A 14,442-nucleotide genomic window follows, 5' to 3' on the forward strand; every position below is an offset into this window, starting at 1 on the left:
CTGGGGAGAACACTGTGGTCTCCTGTGCAGGCTGCGACATCGCTGGGGCTTCATACATACTTGATGACGGGAAGACACACATGCCTGTGATCAGAGCAACGCATCCTCTCCTATCTTCATCTACCCCGCTGCTTGTAAAAAAGTTTCCTAGGTTTCCCCGCCCCCTCCACACTACAGACAGGAGCTGGGGAGGAGAGTGGAGATAGCGCCTCTGAATGACAGCAGGCTGGCTGCACCGACACAGCCGCTGCTCGCTCTAATGAAGTAGAGGAAGAAAGATTCTTTTGCAGACCAGGGCAAATGGCAGCCAGGCGGGGGACAATTTCAGGTGGGCGCCCTGCCCAGTTGAAAGGCTCTGGGGAGAACACTGGGATATGAAGGCTGCCATATTAATTTCCTATACAACACCAGTCTTGGACCACCATAAACAGAAGCAGTGCTGCAGACTTCATTCAACTGATACAGCTGCTGCTACAATAATAAGCAGGGCGGGGCAAGACATATATAGCAGTGGTAAAGTAGTTACAGATAGCATAGTTTATAGTTTTAAATTTTGCCTTTAGTTAGTTACAATCACTGGCTGGCTAACTATATAAAACGTTTTACCTTTTACAGAGGCCGGGACCAGGAAGAGAGCTGCTTCTTTGCCCGATTTCTCCTCATCCAGGGGAAACGTCTTCATTAACACCACTCTCTTCCCTGGAGACAGAAATCACACAGAAACCAGTGTTACCACTGCAAGAAGATCGATAACCATATGCTGTATGTAAGGGGCGCAGAAGTGTATGCTATAACCATATGCTGTAAGGGCCAGGGGCGTAACTAGACATCACTGGGCCCCCCAATGTGTTTTCCCCATGCAGATAAGACACTTAGGGCTCGATTTACAAAGCGGCGCTAACCCAGTTAGAGAAGTGCACCAGACTTTGGTAGCGCAAAACTTTTGATCAGCTGTGCACTGCGGTGCTAACCCAGTTGGTGCTATAGTTATCACGCCTAAACTTTTCACGCCTAAACTGAGTTTAGGTGTGATAAAGGACTTTTCACCAGCGTGCTTACTCTTAGCACCGCTTTGTGAATCAAGCCCTTATGGCCCATACTCACGGGGCTGCAAAAGTGGCCTGTCGCCAGCACACGTGAGCGTGTGCGCGACAGGCCAGCGACAGCTCGTCGCCAGGTCCCTCCGCGTACACACGCGGAAGAGGGACCAGCGGTGCGACGGAAGCTGTCGCCGACGTTCCTCCTCCCCCCGCCGGAAGCTCCCTACTTCATGGAGGTTGCTGTCGCTAGTCCGCGTACTCACGCGGATTAGCGGCAGCGACTGTCGCCAGGCGATTGAACGTTTCAATCGCCTGGCGACATCAGCGACGGGCGACAGTTCGGGGTGCGCGCGCAACGCCGCATACTCACGGGCGACCTGTCGCCGCAACACGCGCGCGCCGCATGTTGCGGCGACAATTGTAGCCTGTGAGTATGGGCCATTAGACTTAAATGAAATGTCAGGCAATCTATGCTACCCCCAGATCTACTTACCCGGGGCTTCCTCCAGCCCATTGCAGCCGACAAGTCCCTCGTTGCAGCTCTGCTCCCAGTACATACACACACACAGCAGTATTATTTTACTACATGAGAGCACAGGCTATATGGAGGAACAACAATGACATGCTGAACATAAGATATATAGTATCACTGTTACTTTGGCAAAACATTCAGAATGTCACTGATTGATACTGTTATTACGGGATCTTGGACTCCATGTGAGACAACAAGCTCTCAATGAAGCAGCAACAACTATGCTGGGCATACACGGCTCGATGCCCCCTTATCAATCGAGCCGCTGATGGCTCAATTGATAATATCAGACGTGTCCGATCACCTCGGAGATCGATTCCGCGCTCGATACCTGCGGCCAGACAATAGCAGCGAATCGAGCGGGAATCGATCCGGGTGCACGCGCGGGGACGCCGTGGGAGTCGATCCGGCGGCCGATTACCCGTGTATGCCCAGCATAAGACATTAATCTCCACTCCATTGCATTGTAAAAGTATTCAGAGGCCATAAAGTCATTAGCCCGTGTGATAAGAATCTAGGAATACTTTTGCTGAAAAGGGAAAGTCTACAACTTTTTTTCAAAATGTGACTCCTTTGTTTGTAAGGTTGTACATCAAGTCTTTAGAACTTTGCAGCAGTGAGAGACAGATGTTTTTTTACTAACCCTAGGGAGCAGGGACAGTGTACAAATTCCAAAGTGTGTGTGATTCCTTATCTGTGTGGTGGACACATGCAGTCAATGTAACAATGCTGTGAGAGCCGAATACGTTTTTTTTCTCCATGCCCTTAGCTGTCAGTCTCTCAAACTTTTCCCCCACGGGCTCCCTGTGGCGTCTAGGCACCCTCTGCGGAGGCATCCCTTGCAGGGTCTATTGTTACGTTCCTGGTAAGGGTGCAGGAGTGTAAGCTATAACCATATGCTGTATGGCCTAGTGCACACCGGAGCGTTTCCGCTGCGGTTTGCGATCTGCTTGCGGGTGCGGATCCGCTAGGGTAATGTATTTCAATGGACTGGTGCACACCAAAGCGGGAGGCGTTTTGCAGAAACGCATACTCCCGGGCTGCTGCAGATTTTGGATTGCGGATGCGTTTCTGCCTCAATGTTAAGTATAGGAAAACCGCAAGCCGCTCTGAAAAACGGCACTTCAGAGCGGTTTGCCAGGCGGTTTTTGTTACAGTAGCTGTTCAGTAACAGCTTTACTGTAACAATACATGAAATCTACTATACCAAAACCGCTACACAAAACCGCAAAACGCTAGCTGAAACGCTGCAGAAAAAGAAGAAAAAGCGTTTCAAAATCTGCTAGCATTTTGCGGATCTGCTAGCGGTTTTTGGTGTGCACTAGGCCTATGTAAGGGCGCAGGAGTGTATGCTATAACCATATGCTGTGTGTAAGGGCACTGGAGTGTATGCTATAACCATATGCTGTGTGTAAGGGTGCAGGAGTGTATGCTATAACCATATGCTGTGTGTAAGGGGCACAGGAGTGTATGCTATAACCATATGCCTCTGGTCCACTCTCAGCTACACTCTGCATCCACCTTTCACGCCTTGGTTGGTGGGTGAGTTGAGTTTGGTGGTCTCCAGCACATAGTGGAGGATTTCCTGAGATTTGTCTTTTTCCCCCTGGAGTTTGGTCTCTAACAACATCTTCCTTCTCTTCTTCTTCTGTCCCTCCACCGGCACCTCAATCATTAATATCTGCAATCAGAAGCGCAAAATAAATCAGTTACGTCTCTCTTTAGAGCAGGGGTGTCAAACTAAAATACAAAGTGGGCCAAAACTGTACACTGGGCCTAGTGGCGGGCCAACCTCAATGTCTACAGGTCAACTTCCTCCCTAATAAAGTTCCCAGGTGTCTAATAGCCCCATCCAACTCCTATACAGTTCCCTGGTATCTAGAGGCCCTCCCCTATACAGTTCCCTGGTGTCTAGTGGTTCTCCCTCCCCTATATAGTTTCCTGGTGTCTAGAGACCACCCACCCGCCCCTATACAGTTCCCTGGTATCTAGTGGTTCTCCCTCCCCTATATTAGTTCCCTGGTGTCTAGAGACCATCCACCCTCCCCTATACAGTACCCTGGTGTCTAGGGGCCCTACTCTCCCCTATACAGTTCCCTAGTGTTTAGTGCTTCCCCCCACCTCCCTAATATGGCATCCCTGGGGTTCTAGGGCTTCACCTCCAGTATAGCTTCCCTGGTGGTCAAGAGTGGGCCAAACATAATGCAGAGTGGGAAAACCCCTTGAGGGCCAAATTTAATGGCTCTGAGGGCCATTTGTGGCCCGCGAGGCCAGTTTATGTGGCCCGTGCGACGGTGTCCTGCAGAGGGAGAGGATCGGGTGATACTGTTACGGACCGTTATACTAGTATCGGCACTCGGCAACTAAGTAGTCCCGCGCATACACCCGCGTGTGCTGCGTATTCAGCCCCGGGTAGCGCTGGGATAGTTAGAAAGCCTCTCTCATTGGTTACTGCAGGAACCTTCATCCAATAGGAATCAGGCTGATTCCTATTGGAGGAAGGATCCTGCAGTAACCAATGTAGCCTCGCTCTCACGGCTGTTTATTGTGTGGAATCCCTCCCCCTCCTTAAACGCGGCCAGAGCATTCTGGGAGACCAGGTATATTTTGTACTGGCTTTCGAACCCAGTAGACAAGCAGTGCGCAGAGATCACCTGACAGGACTAAAGATGTCGCCACCTGGGATAAATTTCAGAAAGTAAAATCAGGGAGAGGAAAGATTTTACAATGGGCAAACACTGACTAAATAATCTATACATGAATATTGTAAAATAAATAAGCAATTATGTTTTTTTTTTTAATATAGTTCCTCTTTAATGTCACCCCATGATATTTTAAAACACATATTGGAGCTTGCCCTCCTGGTTACTGGTAAAGGGCTCTGCCTCTGACACAGGAGACCTGGATTAAAATCTCTGCTCTTCCTCTTCAGTTAGCCAACACCAACAGTATTCAGTAAGGAGACCTTGGGCAAGACTCCCTAACACTGCTACTGCCTATAGAGCGCACCCTAGTGGCTGCAGCTCTGGCGCTTTTAGTCCGCCAGTAGAAAAGCACGATATAAATGTTACCATGTTTCCTGGAAAATAGGACCTCCCCCGAAAATAAGGCCTAGCTTATATTTCAAGCATACTTGAAATATAAGACAGCCCCCGAAAATAAGACCTAGCTGGCTGCCCACTGTCCCCCCTTCACTCCCTCAAAGTGGCGAGCGGAGCTTTACTGCAGAAAAAAACTCACCGGCTTCCGGTGCGCCAGCGTAAACATCTCTCCTCAGCAGCGTCCAGCTTCTTCTCCTTGACAACGACGCTCGTCATGTGATGCACGCACGTCCCGCTGCATCACATGACATGAGCCACCGCTGTCAACCAGAGGAAGCCAGGCGCTGCTGAGGAGAGAAGCTATTGCTGCCATGTCGGAAGTCGGTGATTTTCTTCTGCTGTAATGCTCTGCTCGACACTCTGCAGAAGGAGGGAGGAGCTATACTGGGCTGGGGCTGCAGTTGTGGACCAGACTCCCTGGAGGGCACATATGGGTATCACTACAGGGCAGCTTATCAGGGCGAGAGGGGAAGTGCTTTACTGGGCTGGGGCTACCACTGGGGGCCAAAATTATAAGCCCTCCCCAAAAATAAGACCTAGCACATTATTTTAGGGTAAAATTAATATAAGACAGAGTCTTATTTTCCGGGAAACACAGTATTTGTCTCGTATGACATTTTTTTGATGCGCCCTCATACAATATACAGCACTGTGTATTGCACCGCACAGTGTGAACGCGCCCCTGGTAATAATATTTACTTACTTCGTATAATTTAGCTCTGTATTCCCGGGAATTCAGGCTTGAAGGATTCTTCGGCCGGATCACAGCCACATGGACGTCTTCTGTATCACTGGAGCTGCCCATGGTCACACTTGTGTCCCACTAGCTGGATATGCGGGGTACGAGGGGGTATCTGCCAGCCTGAAGAAAAAATATAGAACTAGTTTGGGGGAACCAGCAGGGAGCAGTTTTTCAATCACAGTACCCTCTACAGCACAAAGCATTGTGATTGGCTAAATAGTGTGGGCGTAGTTTATTTCAACCTATTGGAAACCAAGCAGTTTCGAGAGGGTGCCATTCACCCAATCACGTTACTGGAATTTCCCTATGAGGTTTCCTGCTGGGTTCCGTAAGGTAGACTAGCATACCCTCGCCTTGCTGGCTGGTTCCCCTGGTTTAAATCTGGTCCAGGATACTATCTGCATTATGATCATCCCACCCCGGCCATCCACAAACCTCCCAAATGTGCATGTCACTGTTAACCACACTACCATTCGCCCTACCTCTCAAGCCCGCTGTCTGGGTGTCACCCAGGACTCCGCACTCTCCTTCACTCACCACATCCAAAACCTCACAAAGTCCTACAACTTCCACCTTCGTAACATCTGTAAGATTCGCCCTTTCCTGACCTCTGCCACCACCAAACTCCTCATCCATGCCCTCATAATTTCCCGCCTTGACTACTGCAATGCCCTGCTGTCTGGTCTCCCTATGTCCCGAACAGCCCCACTGCAGTCCATCATGAATGTGGCAGCCAGAATGATCCACTGCTCCCATTGCTCCACCACGGCAAATCCCCTCCTAGAATCCCTCCACTGGCTTCCTAACCAGTCCAGAATCAGATTCAAGATACTGTGTCTGACCTACAAATCTGTCCACAAAACCTGTCCAACCTACATTTCCGATCTTATTCAGAGGTACACACTTAGCCGCTCACTCCGCTCTTCCAATGAACTTCGCCTAACCGCCCCCCGCATCACCCAGTCCCATGCACGCCTCCAGGACTTCTCAAGAGCTGCTCCAACACTATGGAACTCCCTACCTCCACCCATTAGGGCAGCCCCCTCCTTCAACATCTTCAAGAAAGCCCTCAAAACTCACCTTTTCACTCTGGCCTACTACCCCTCACAAGTGCTCTAAACCCACAGCTGAACTCTGGTCCCCTACCTTTCGTGTCCTTACCTTTCCCTCTAGATTGTAAGCCTTTGGGCAGGGTCCTCCTCCTTTTGTGTCCTACCTGATCATGCACCTCCATTACTGTGAACCCATGCTATGCATCTGAGTGAACCTAACTTGCCTAATCTCCATGCTCCCCTCCAGTGACTGACTAAGCATTACCTTGTACTCATACTGTGCTGTGTGATCTGGTTTTCTTGTATTCATGTATTGTCATTGTGCTGTATGTCACCCCTAAATATTGTCTGTAACCTAAACTAATGTCCAGCGCTGCGTAATATGTTGGCGCTTTATAAATACAATAAATAAATAGTTTGTATGCTACACCTATGTCTGCAAGAGTTTCCTCTGGAAAATCAGGTTTCCTCCCAGATCCCAAAAAACATACAGATAAGTTAACTGGTCCCCCAGGGACAGACTGCGACTTTGGTAGGAATTCGTTTGTGAGCCTCTCTGAAGGTAGTCAGTGACATGACTATGTACCCTGTAAGGCAGGGAGCACACTTGATCACTGCACATTTTGCCACATACACCAAAACACGCACTGCAAAACACACACTGCTGCACTGGCTCACCCAAATCGTTCGTTACAATTTTGTGTTTTGACCAGAAATTTCAAATTGGCCAAATTTTAAGCACGATGCCTGATCTGTATTCCGCCACCTCCGACGTGAAAAATCATCTGCGGTAAACGTGATTACAGAGTGAACGCAGAATGGCAGAAACCTGGGAATCACAGGGAAAATGCTTTGTCAAGAGCAGTGTTCTCCCCAGGGCTAATTAGGTGGGCAGGCCGCCCGGGTGTTTTCAAACCCCGCCCGGCTGCCAGAAGTCTGTGCTGAGGGTTGTGATTGGCTGGCGCGTCATCAGTGTGGGGTAGGGGAATGCCCACAAGTGGATAAACTGGGGTCCGACTTCTATCCCCCCCCTCCCTCTTCCCCCACTCAGCCATCTCCTCTGGCGGTAGATTCAGCGTCACTGGCTCTGGGCTGTCTCAAATGCTAGAGCACAAGCCAGCCTCCTGATCCACACTGTCTCCTGTCCTCTCTTCGATGCTGCACACACTACTTCCTGTTTTCGTGTGCGCAGCATCGGAGAGAGGAGACAGAGTGGATCAGGCGGCCGGCTTGTGCTCTAGCATTTGAGACAGCGCAGAGCCAGTGACACTGAATCTACCGCCGGAGGAGCTGGTTGAGCGGGGGAAGAGGGAGGGGGGGGGAATAGAGGTCGGACCCCAGTTTATGCACTTGTGGGCATTCCCCTACCCCACACTGCTCGTGGCAGAGACACTCTTGACCTCCGCCCCCCGCCGAATACGCTTGAGGTTTGGGAGAGCCTGGAGCCAGTGACGCTGTATCTGGGGTCAGGCTAGCCCACCAGACTGGCCACCACCCCACCAGCCTGACCACCTCCCCACTAGCCCACCAGTGCTATATAAATACTTAATAATTATGACTACGTACTAGTCATCATCTGCAACTTCTAATCTGAGGCTGCATTAAAGAGAATGGAGCTGCATGATACCACGTTAGGGTAAACACCAAAGCCAAAGTGTTGATCAGCACAGTAAAAATCAGATTGTCCTTATATAAATGTAGCCATGTTAAAGGGGTAACCTGACAGTGAAGTGGCCATCGGGCAGCACGGTGGTGTAGTGGTTAGCTCTCTCGCCTTACAGAACTTGGTCCCCGGTTCGAATCCCAGCCAGGGCACTATCTGCACAGGGTTTGTATGTTCTCCCCGTGTCTGCGTGGGCTTCCTCCGGGTACTTCAGTTTCCTGCCACATCCCAAAAACATACAGATAAGTTAATTGGCTTTACCCCAAAATTTGGCCCTAGACTACGATACATACATTATACCATACACATGACTATGGTAGGGATTAGATTGTGATCCCCTCTGAGGGACAGTTAAAGGGGTTCTGTGGAATGTAAAACAAACTGACAGACACTTACCTGGGGCTTCTATCGGCCCCCTGCAGCTGTCATGTACCGCGATGTCCTCCTATGATCCTCAGTTCCCCGCCGCCGGCACCGGTCAATTATTCGACTAACAAGACGAATAGTGCGTAGTCCCGCTTGCGTCATCAGGAGCTTACTGCGCAGGTGCAGTACAAGAAAACCTCATACTGCATCTGCGCAGTAAGCTCCCGAAGAAGCGAGCGGAACCACGCGCTATTCGTCTTATTAGACGAATAATTTGGTGCCGGCGGCGAGGAATGGAGGATCGCAGGAGGACGGCGCGGGACATGACAGCTGCAGGTGGCCGATAGAAGCCCCAGGTAAGTGTCAGTTTGTTTTTTTACATTCCACAGAACCCCTTTAACTGACAAGACAATCTACTCTGTACAGTGCTGAGGAAGATGTTGGCGCTAAATACATAGCAAATAATAATAATCTGTGTTTTTTGATTGCTACTCCTTTGTAAATAGGCCTCATACGATCTCACAGATGGCACAGACAAGCAGGAAGCAGGGGTAAGCTTGCTGGAGGGAGGTTTGCTAACATTCCATAGTTGTCCTGGAAGTTTAACTGTTTTTAATCCTCCACAAGAGCTTAGACAACACTTCCCATTTCTACCTCCAGCTCACACAGCGTAGAACTACAGAGCTAGAAAAAAAGAGGACCGGACGCTTCTTACCCCACTCAGCTGCTGCACTTCTCACATGCTGCCACCTCTTCTGTCTGCATCACTCCTGGCAGATCTGAGGGATGGGAGAAAAGAGGCGTACAATCAGCACATGAACACTTCCTGCTACAGGAAAAGCAGTCAGACCCTCCCCTGCACTGAATGCTACATCCCCCAGATAAACGTGGAGCCCAGCCTATTACTGCTGCCTCATTAACATACAGGCCATGTGACTGCAGGCCGCACACAGTCAACATCCTGGAGTCCCAGACCCCGCCCCTCCTCCCAGAAACACAACATGCCAACATCACACAGCTGCAGGGAATCCCTGGACACTGACAGCTGTCATACAGCCACAGGGATGTACAAACACTAATGCTAGGTACACACAATACAATTTTATGACAGATTTAAAGAGAAATCGTAACCAAGAATTGAACTTCATCCCAATCAGTAGCTGATACCCCCTTTCCCAGGAGAAATCTATTCCTTTTCACAAACTGATCATTAGGGGGTGCTGTATGGCTGATATTGTGGTGAAACCCCTCCCACAGGAAACTGTGAGGACCATGGTCCTGGCAGTTTCCTGTCTGTGAACCTCATTGCATTTTAGGAAATAGCTGTTTACAGCTGTTTCCAACTGCCAAAAAAGCAAGCAGCATCTACTACCATGTGATAAATGTCAGAATGTAAATCAGGGAGAGGAAAGCTTTTACAATGGGCAAACATTGACTAAATCATTTATACATAATTATTGTAAAAATGAAGCACTTTTTTTAATTACATTATTTTCACTGGAGTTCCTCTTTAAGGTCAGATCAATTATTTCCAACATGTCCGATCTGATTGCCGATCGATTTTTCATAGAAGTGGAACGGAAAATCAGATTGGACATGTGGGAAATAATTGATCTGACAGTACATTTTCCAGAAAATCTCTGTGTGTGTGCCAGGCATTAATCTAGGTTCCCACGAGAAGACGGAGTGGGGATCAGCACCCACAAACATTCATTCCCCGATCAGATCTTCAAAACTGCGAAAATGACAACAAAAACGATCATTTTAACGCTACAGTTTTCATGGAGGTTAATAGGAATCTAAACGATTGAAAGATCAGTGATCCGACATGACTATCAGGATAATCGTTAAACAATGTTCCGCGAGATCACAAAAACGGTGGCCCAACATGAAAAAAAAAAGAAAAAAAATGTTGTTGGTACGGACCTCAAGGACCCTTTTCCACAATCATGGTTTCCGTGATCCAATTACGATCACTTGCAGATCGCAAAACGCCTGGTACCAGAAAATGAATGTAAATCTCAGCGAACGTTCATATTAGCGCGATAGGTCTGGGGTGCATTTTTTCCACTATCGCAATCCCTGCCCTGCTGCATTTTTTGTGCAATTGAGCATATAAACAAACAAACGTTCCAAATTCAGAAGGCAAGATGTGAATGACAGCAGAAGACTGCAACCAAAAAGCCAAACGATTGTTAACCAATAAGATCGTTAAACGATGCAGGGGAAATTGCCATAGAAGTGCCACGGACACATCGTTCAAAAATGGTTCAGAGCTCTGTACACATTGCTGATTGTGAATGATTATCTGCTGAAGTGATCTGTCATGTCAGTCAATCAAATTGCCCAAGCACCATTGTAGATAGTTTGTCGTTCATTAAAAACATTGTTTGGGCTTTTCATTACAGTATAATCTCCTTATAGTAAACTCCAGGGGACCAGGAAAAGTGGTTTACTATTTCAGAAATTGTCCTATAAATGGCCCAGCATGCCCTGGTACATTCTCTGCTGCAAAGGACCGACTCTGTCCTCCCATTGGAAGTACAGTACAAGCGCTTGCACATTTGGTGGACTACAAGGTTAAGTATACCTTAGGGCTGCATAGCCAGGCTGGAGAAATTGCTGGTACAGTATCCACGGCTTCTTAAAAATTACAGCCGTCGCTGAACAGAGGCAGCCACTGGCTTCCTGTGAGTGGTTCTGATAACACCGTGGGCGGGACTTAGCACTCTCCTCTCCACTCTCCTTAGTTTTGCAGCAAGTAGGCCCGCTCTGATCTGCACTACAAGTGAAAGTAACCTGTACTGCGCTTTACACTCTACCAGGAGCATCACCGCTAACAAGGGAAGAGATACCTGGGAGTGCATACAATCCCGTAGGAGGACTGTGACAATGCTTTTATTGGTGATAAGTGGAAGTGGTAACACTGCATACTCTTGTTTTACATTCACATTATTCCTCATTTACCCAGGCTGCTTATTTGTACAGTATTGTATATCCAGCGCTGATGCCATTCTTTAATGTTATCAGGCATCAACTCGCCTGCAACCAGCCTGAAGAGAGCAGCTGACCATGGGTGTCACACTGACATATGCACCGCCCACTGTTTACTATATCCAGAGTCAGTGTCACGTAGGGGCCAAGAAAAAAAAAAAAACATATTTACTATAACAGAAGTTTTATATCTGAGTTTACTATACCGGCCGTTGCTCCCATAGGCTTATAATGGAGATTGGCCGGGACCTGGAAAGGTAGTTTACTATACCCAAATGTTTACTATACCAGAGTTTATTATAACAAGATTATGCTGCATTAAACGAGAGCTGAATGTTGAGTTGTTCATCATTCATTTGCAGCAACCCAAGATAGAGGGGGATCGTTAAATTTTTGGCAAAATAAATTTGCTTACATTAAAAGCTAGCGTTTCATGTCTTCATGTATGAAGATTAGTTTTTAATTACTTGGAATGTTGCTCCAAATCATTCACGTCTTAGTTAGGATGCATCTGCATATGATCTACTAATGATGATGTACAGGGAAGGCCTTGCTGCACTCGCTGAGACTAGACATAGCCTGAGACCAGTCAGGGAGGCGTTGGGACTTCTGTCCGGCTTTTGTTGCCGTGTCGCAGGTGGGGAGATTTCCCTCGCTTCCTGTCCCAGAGACGCAGCACACAGAGAACACATTCCGCTTGTGAGTATTGTTTCCCTACTGTGAGATTATTGGTGACGGCTCAAGCCAAACACCAGCTATGTATGCGGCTGTACTTGTGTTGCTGGATGTCCTAATTGTAGTGTATTGAACTCCGATATGTATCCATGCTCCCAACTACTTTCTTCCAGGGGTTATTTCCGCAGATGGGGTACAGGGAACGAGGGGTTCTATCCACAGAGGGGGCACAAGAAGCGAGGGGTCATTTCCACAGAGGGGGGCACAGGAAGCGAGGGGTTATTTCCACAGAGGGATCGCAGGAAGCAACTGGTTATTTCCACAGAGGGGGCAAGGAAGCGAGGGGTTACTTCCACAGAGGGAGCACAGGAAGTAGGGGGTTATTTCCGCAGAGGGGGCACAGGAAGCGAGGGGTCATTTCCATAGAGGGAGCACAGGGAGTGAGGGGTCATTTCCGCAGTGGGTGCCCAGGAAGCGAGGGGTTATATCCGCAGAGGGGGCACAGGAAGCGAGGGGTTATATCCGCAGAGGGGGCACAGGAAGCGAGGGGTCCTATCCGCAGAGGGGGCACAGGAAGCGAGGGGTTCTTTCCACAGAGGGAGCACAGGAAATAGGGGTTCTTTCCGCAGAGGGGGCACAGGAAGCGAGGGGCTATTTCCACAGAGGGCGCACAGGAAGTAGGGGGTTCTTTCCACAGAGGGGGGCACAGGAAGCGGGGGTATATTTTCACAGAGGGGGCGCAGGAAGCAACTGGTTATTTCCGCAGAGGGAGCAAGGGAGCGAAGGGTTATTTCCACAGAGGGGGCACAGGAAGCGAGGGGTTATTTCCACAGATGGGGGCACAGGAAGCAAGGGAGTTTTTTCCACAGAGGGGGGGCAAGGAAGCGAGGGGGTTATTTCCACAAAGGGGACACTGGAAGCGAGGGGGTTATTTCCGCAGAGGGGACACAGGAAGCGAGGGGTTATTTCCGCAGAGGGAGCACAGGAAGTAGGGGGTTATTTCCACAGAGGGAGCACAGGAAGCGAGGTGTTATTTCCACAGAGGGTGCACAGGAAGCGAGGGGTTATTTCCACAGAGAGGGCACAGGAAGCGAGGGGTTATTTCCACAGAGGGGGCACAGGAAGCGAGAGGTTATTTCCACAATGAGGGCACAGGAAGTGAGGGGTAATTTCTGCAGAGGGGGCACAGGGAGCGAGAGGTTATTTACGCAGAGGGGGCACAGAAAGCGAGAGGTGATTTCCGCAGACGGGGCACAGGGAGCGAGGGGTTATTTTCGCAGAGGGGGCACAGGAAGCGAGGTGTGAGTTCCGCAGAGGGGGCACAGTAAGCGAGGGGTGATTGCTGCAGAGGGGGCACAGTAAGCGGGGGGGGGGGGGGTGATTTTCACTGAGGGGGCACAGGAAGCGAGGTGTGATTTCCGCTGAGGGGGCACAGGAAGTGAGGGGTGAGTTCCGCAGAGGGGGCACAGGAAGCGAGGGGTGAGTTCCGCAGAGGGGGCACAGGAAGCGAGGGGTGAGTTCCGCAGAGGGGGCACAGGAAGCGAGGGGTGAGTTCCGCAGAGGGGGCACAGGAAGCGAGGGGTGAGTTCCGCAGAGGGGGCACAGGAAGCGAGGGGTGAGTTCCGCAGAGGGGGCACAGGGAGCGAAGGGTTATTTCCACAGAGGGGGCACAGGAAGCGAGGAGTTTCTACAGAAGGAGCACAGGAAGAAGGGGTGATTTCCACAGAGGGGGCATAGACAGCAGTAAACATCTAGAGGATCTCCAGCAATATCATGCGCGGAGACGGGCAGCAAGTCAATAAACAGCTTCTGGATTCCCCATGGCCTGTCTGGAGCCAACAGGGGGCTCCACATAGGCAGCATCACTTACCGGCTCCTGTTGCCCTCCTCGCCAAGACGCCAACTTATCCCCACTCAGCCACTCCCAGCCGCGCCAGCATGTCTGCCCGGGGCGGGGTCACAACACGGCAAAATCCGCATCTGCGCACAGCTAGGGAAGGGGCGTGGTCATACCGCGCTAATGAGCACAAACTAGAGGGGGAGGGGCGTGTGCAAGAAGTCTTCTAGGGGAGGGGCGACACGCCTTTTTGTAAGCTAAGCAGAAATAACTCCTCGCTTCCGACACGGTAATAGAAAGTGGAAAGCTACACGGCAGATAACATCAGGCAGACACACAAACAAACAGCAAAAACCCTATCCACGCCTATCGCTTCAACCTTCCGCCCATCCTGAATTATCCCAGCCTCAGTCAGTTCTTTTCCCGCCCACCGCTTAAAA

General features: G+C 49.7%; 1 protein-coding gene across 3 annotated transcripts in view; it reads right to left on the reverse strand.

The window, feature by feature from the left end:
- KRIT1 (KRIT1 ankyrin repeat containing) overlaps positions 1-14,144 on the reverse strand; it is a 51,331-nt gene extending 37,187 nt beyond the window's left edge. Inside the window, exons 1-6 of one of the 3 annotated variants that reach the window (XM_068235481.1) lie at positions 14,036-14,144; positions 9,212-9,275; positions 8,187-8,348; positions 5,377-5,535; positions 3,094-3,253; positions 607-699 (exon numbers count right to left, since the gene is read on the reverse strand). In XM_068235481.1, coding sequence (XP_068091582.1) covers positions 607-699; positions 3,094-3,253; positions 5,377-5,478 — 355 coding nt within the window. In that variant the 5' untranslated portion in view covers positions 5,479-5,535; positions 8,187-8,348; positions 9,212-9,275; positions 14,036-14,144. The remainder of the gene's footprint in view (positions 1-606; positions 700-3,093; positions 3,254-5,376; positions 5,536-8,186; positions 8,349-9,211; positions 9,276-14,035) is intronic. The other 2 variants (XM_068235483.1, XM_068235484.1) reach the window with 2 other exon arrangements.
- Between the last annotated feature and the right edge of the window lie 298 nt (positions 14,145-14,442).

Source organism: Hyperolius riggenbachi, chromosome 5 (genome assembly GCF_040937935.1).
Source record: "Hyperolius riggenbachi isolate aHypRig1 chromosome 5, aHypRig1.pri, whole genome shotgun sequence".
NCBI lineage: Eukaryota > Metazoa > Chordata > Amphibia > Anura > Hyperoliidae > Hyperolius > Hyperolius riggenbachi.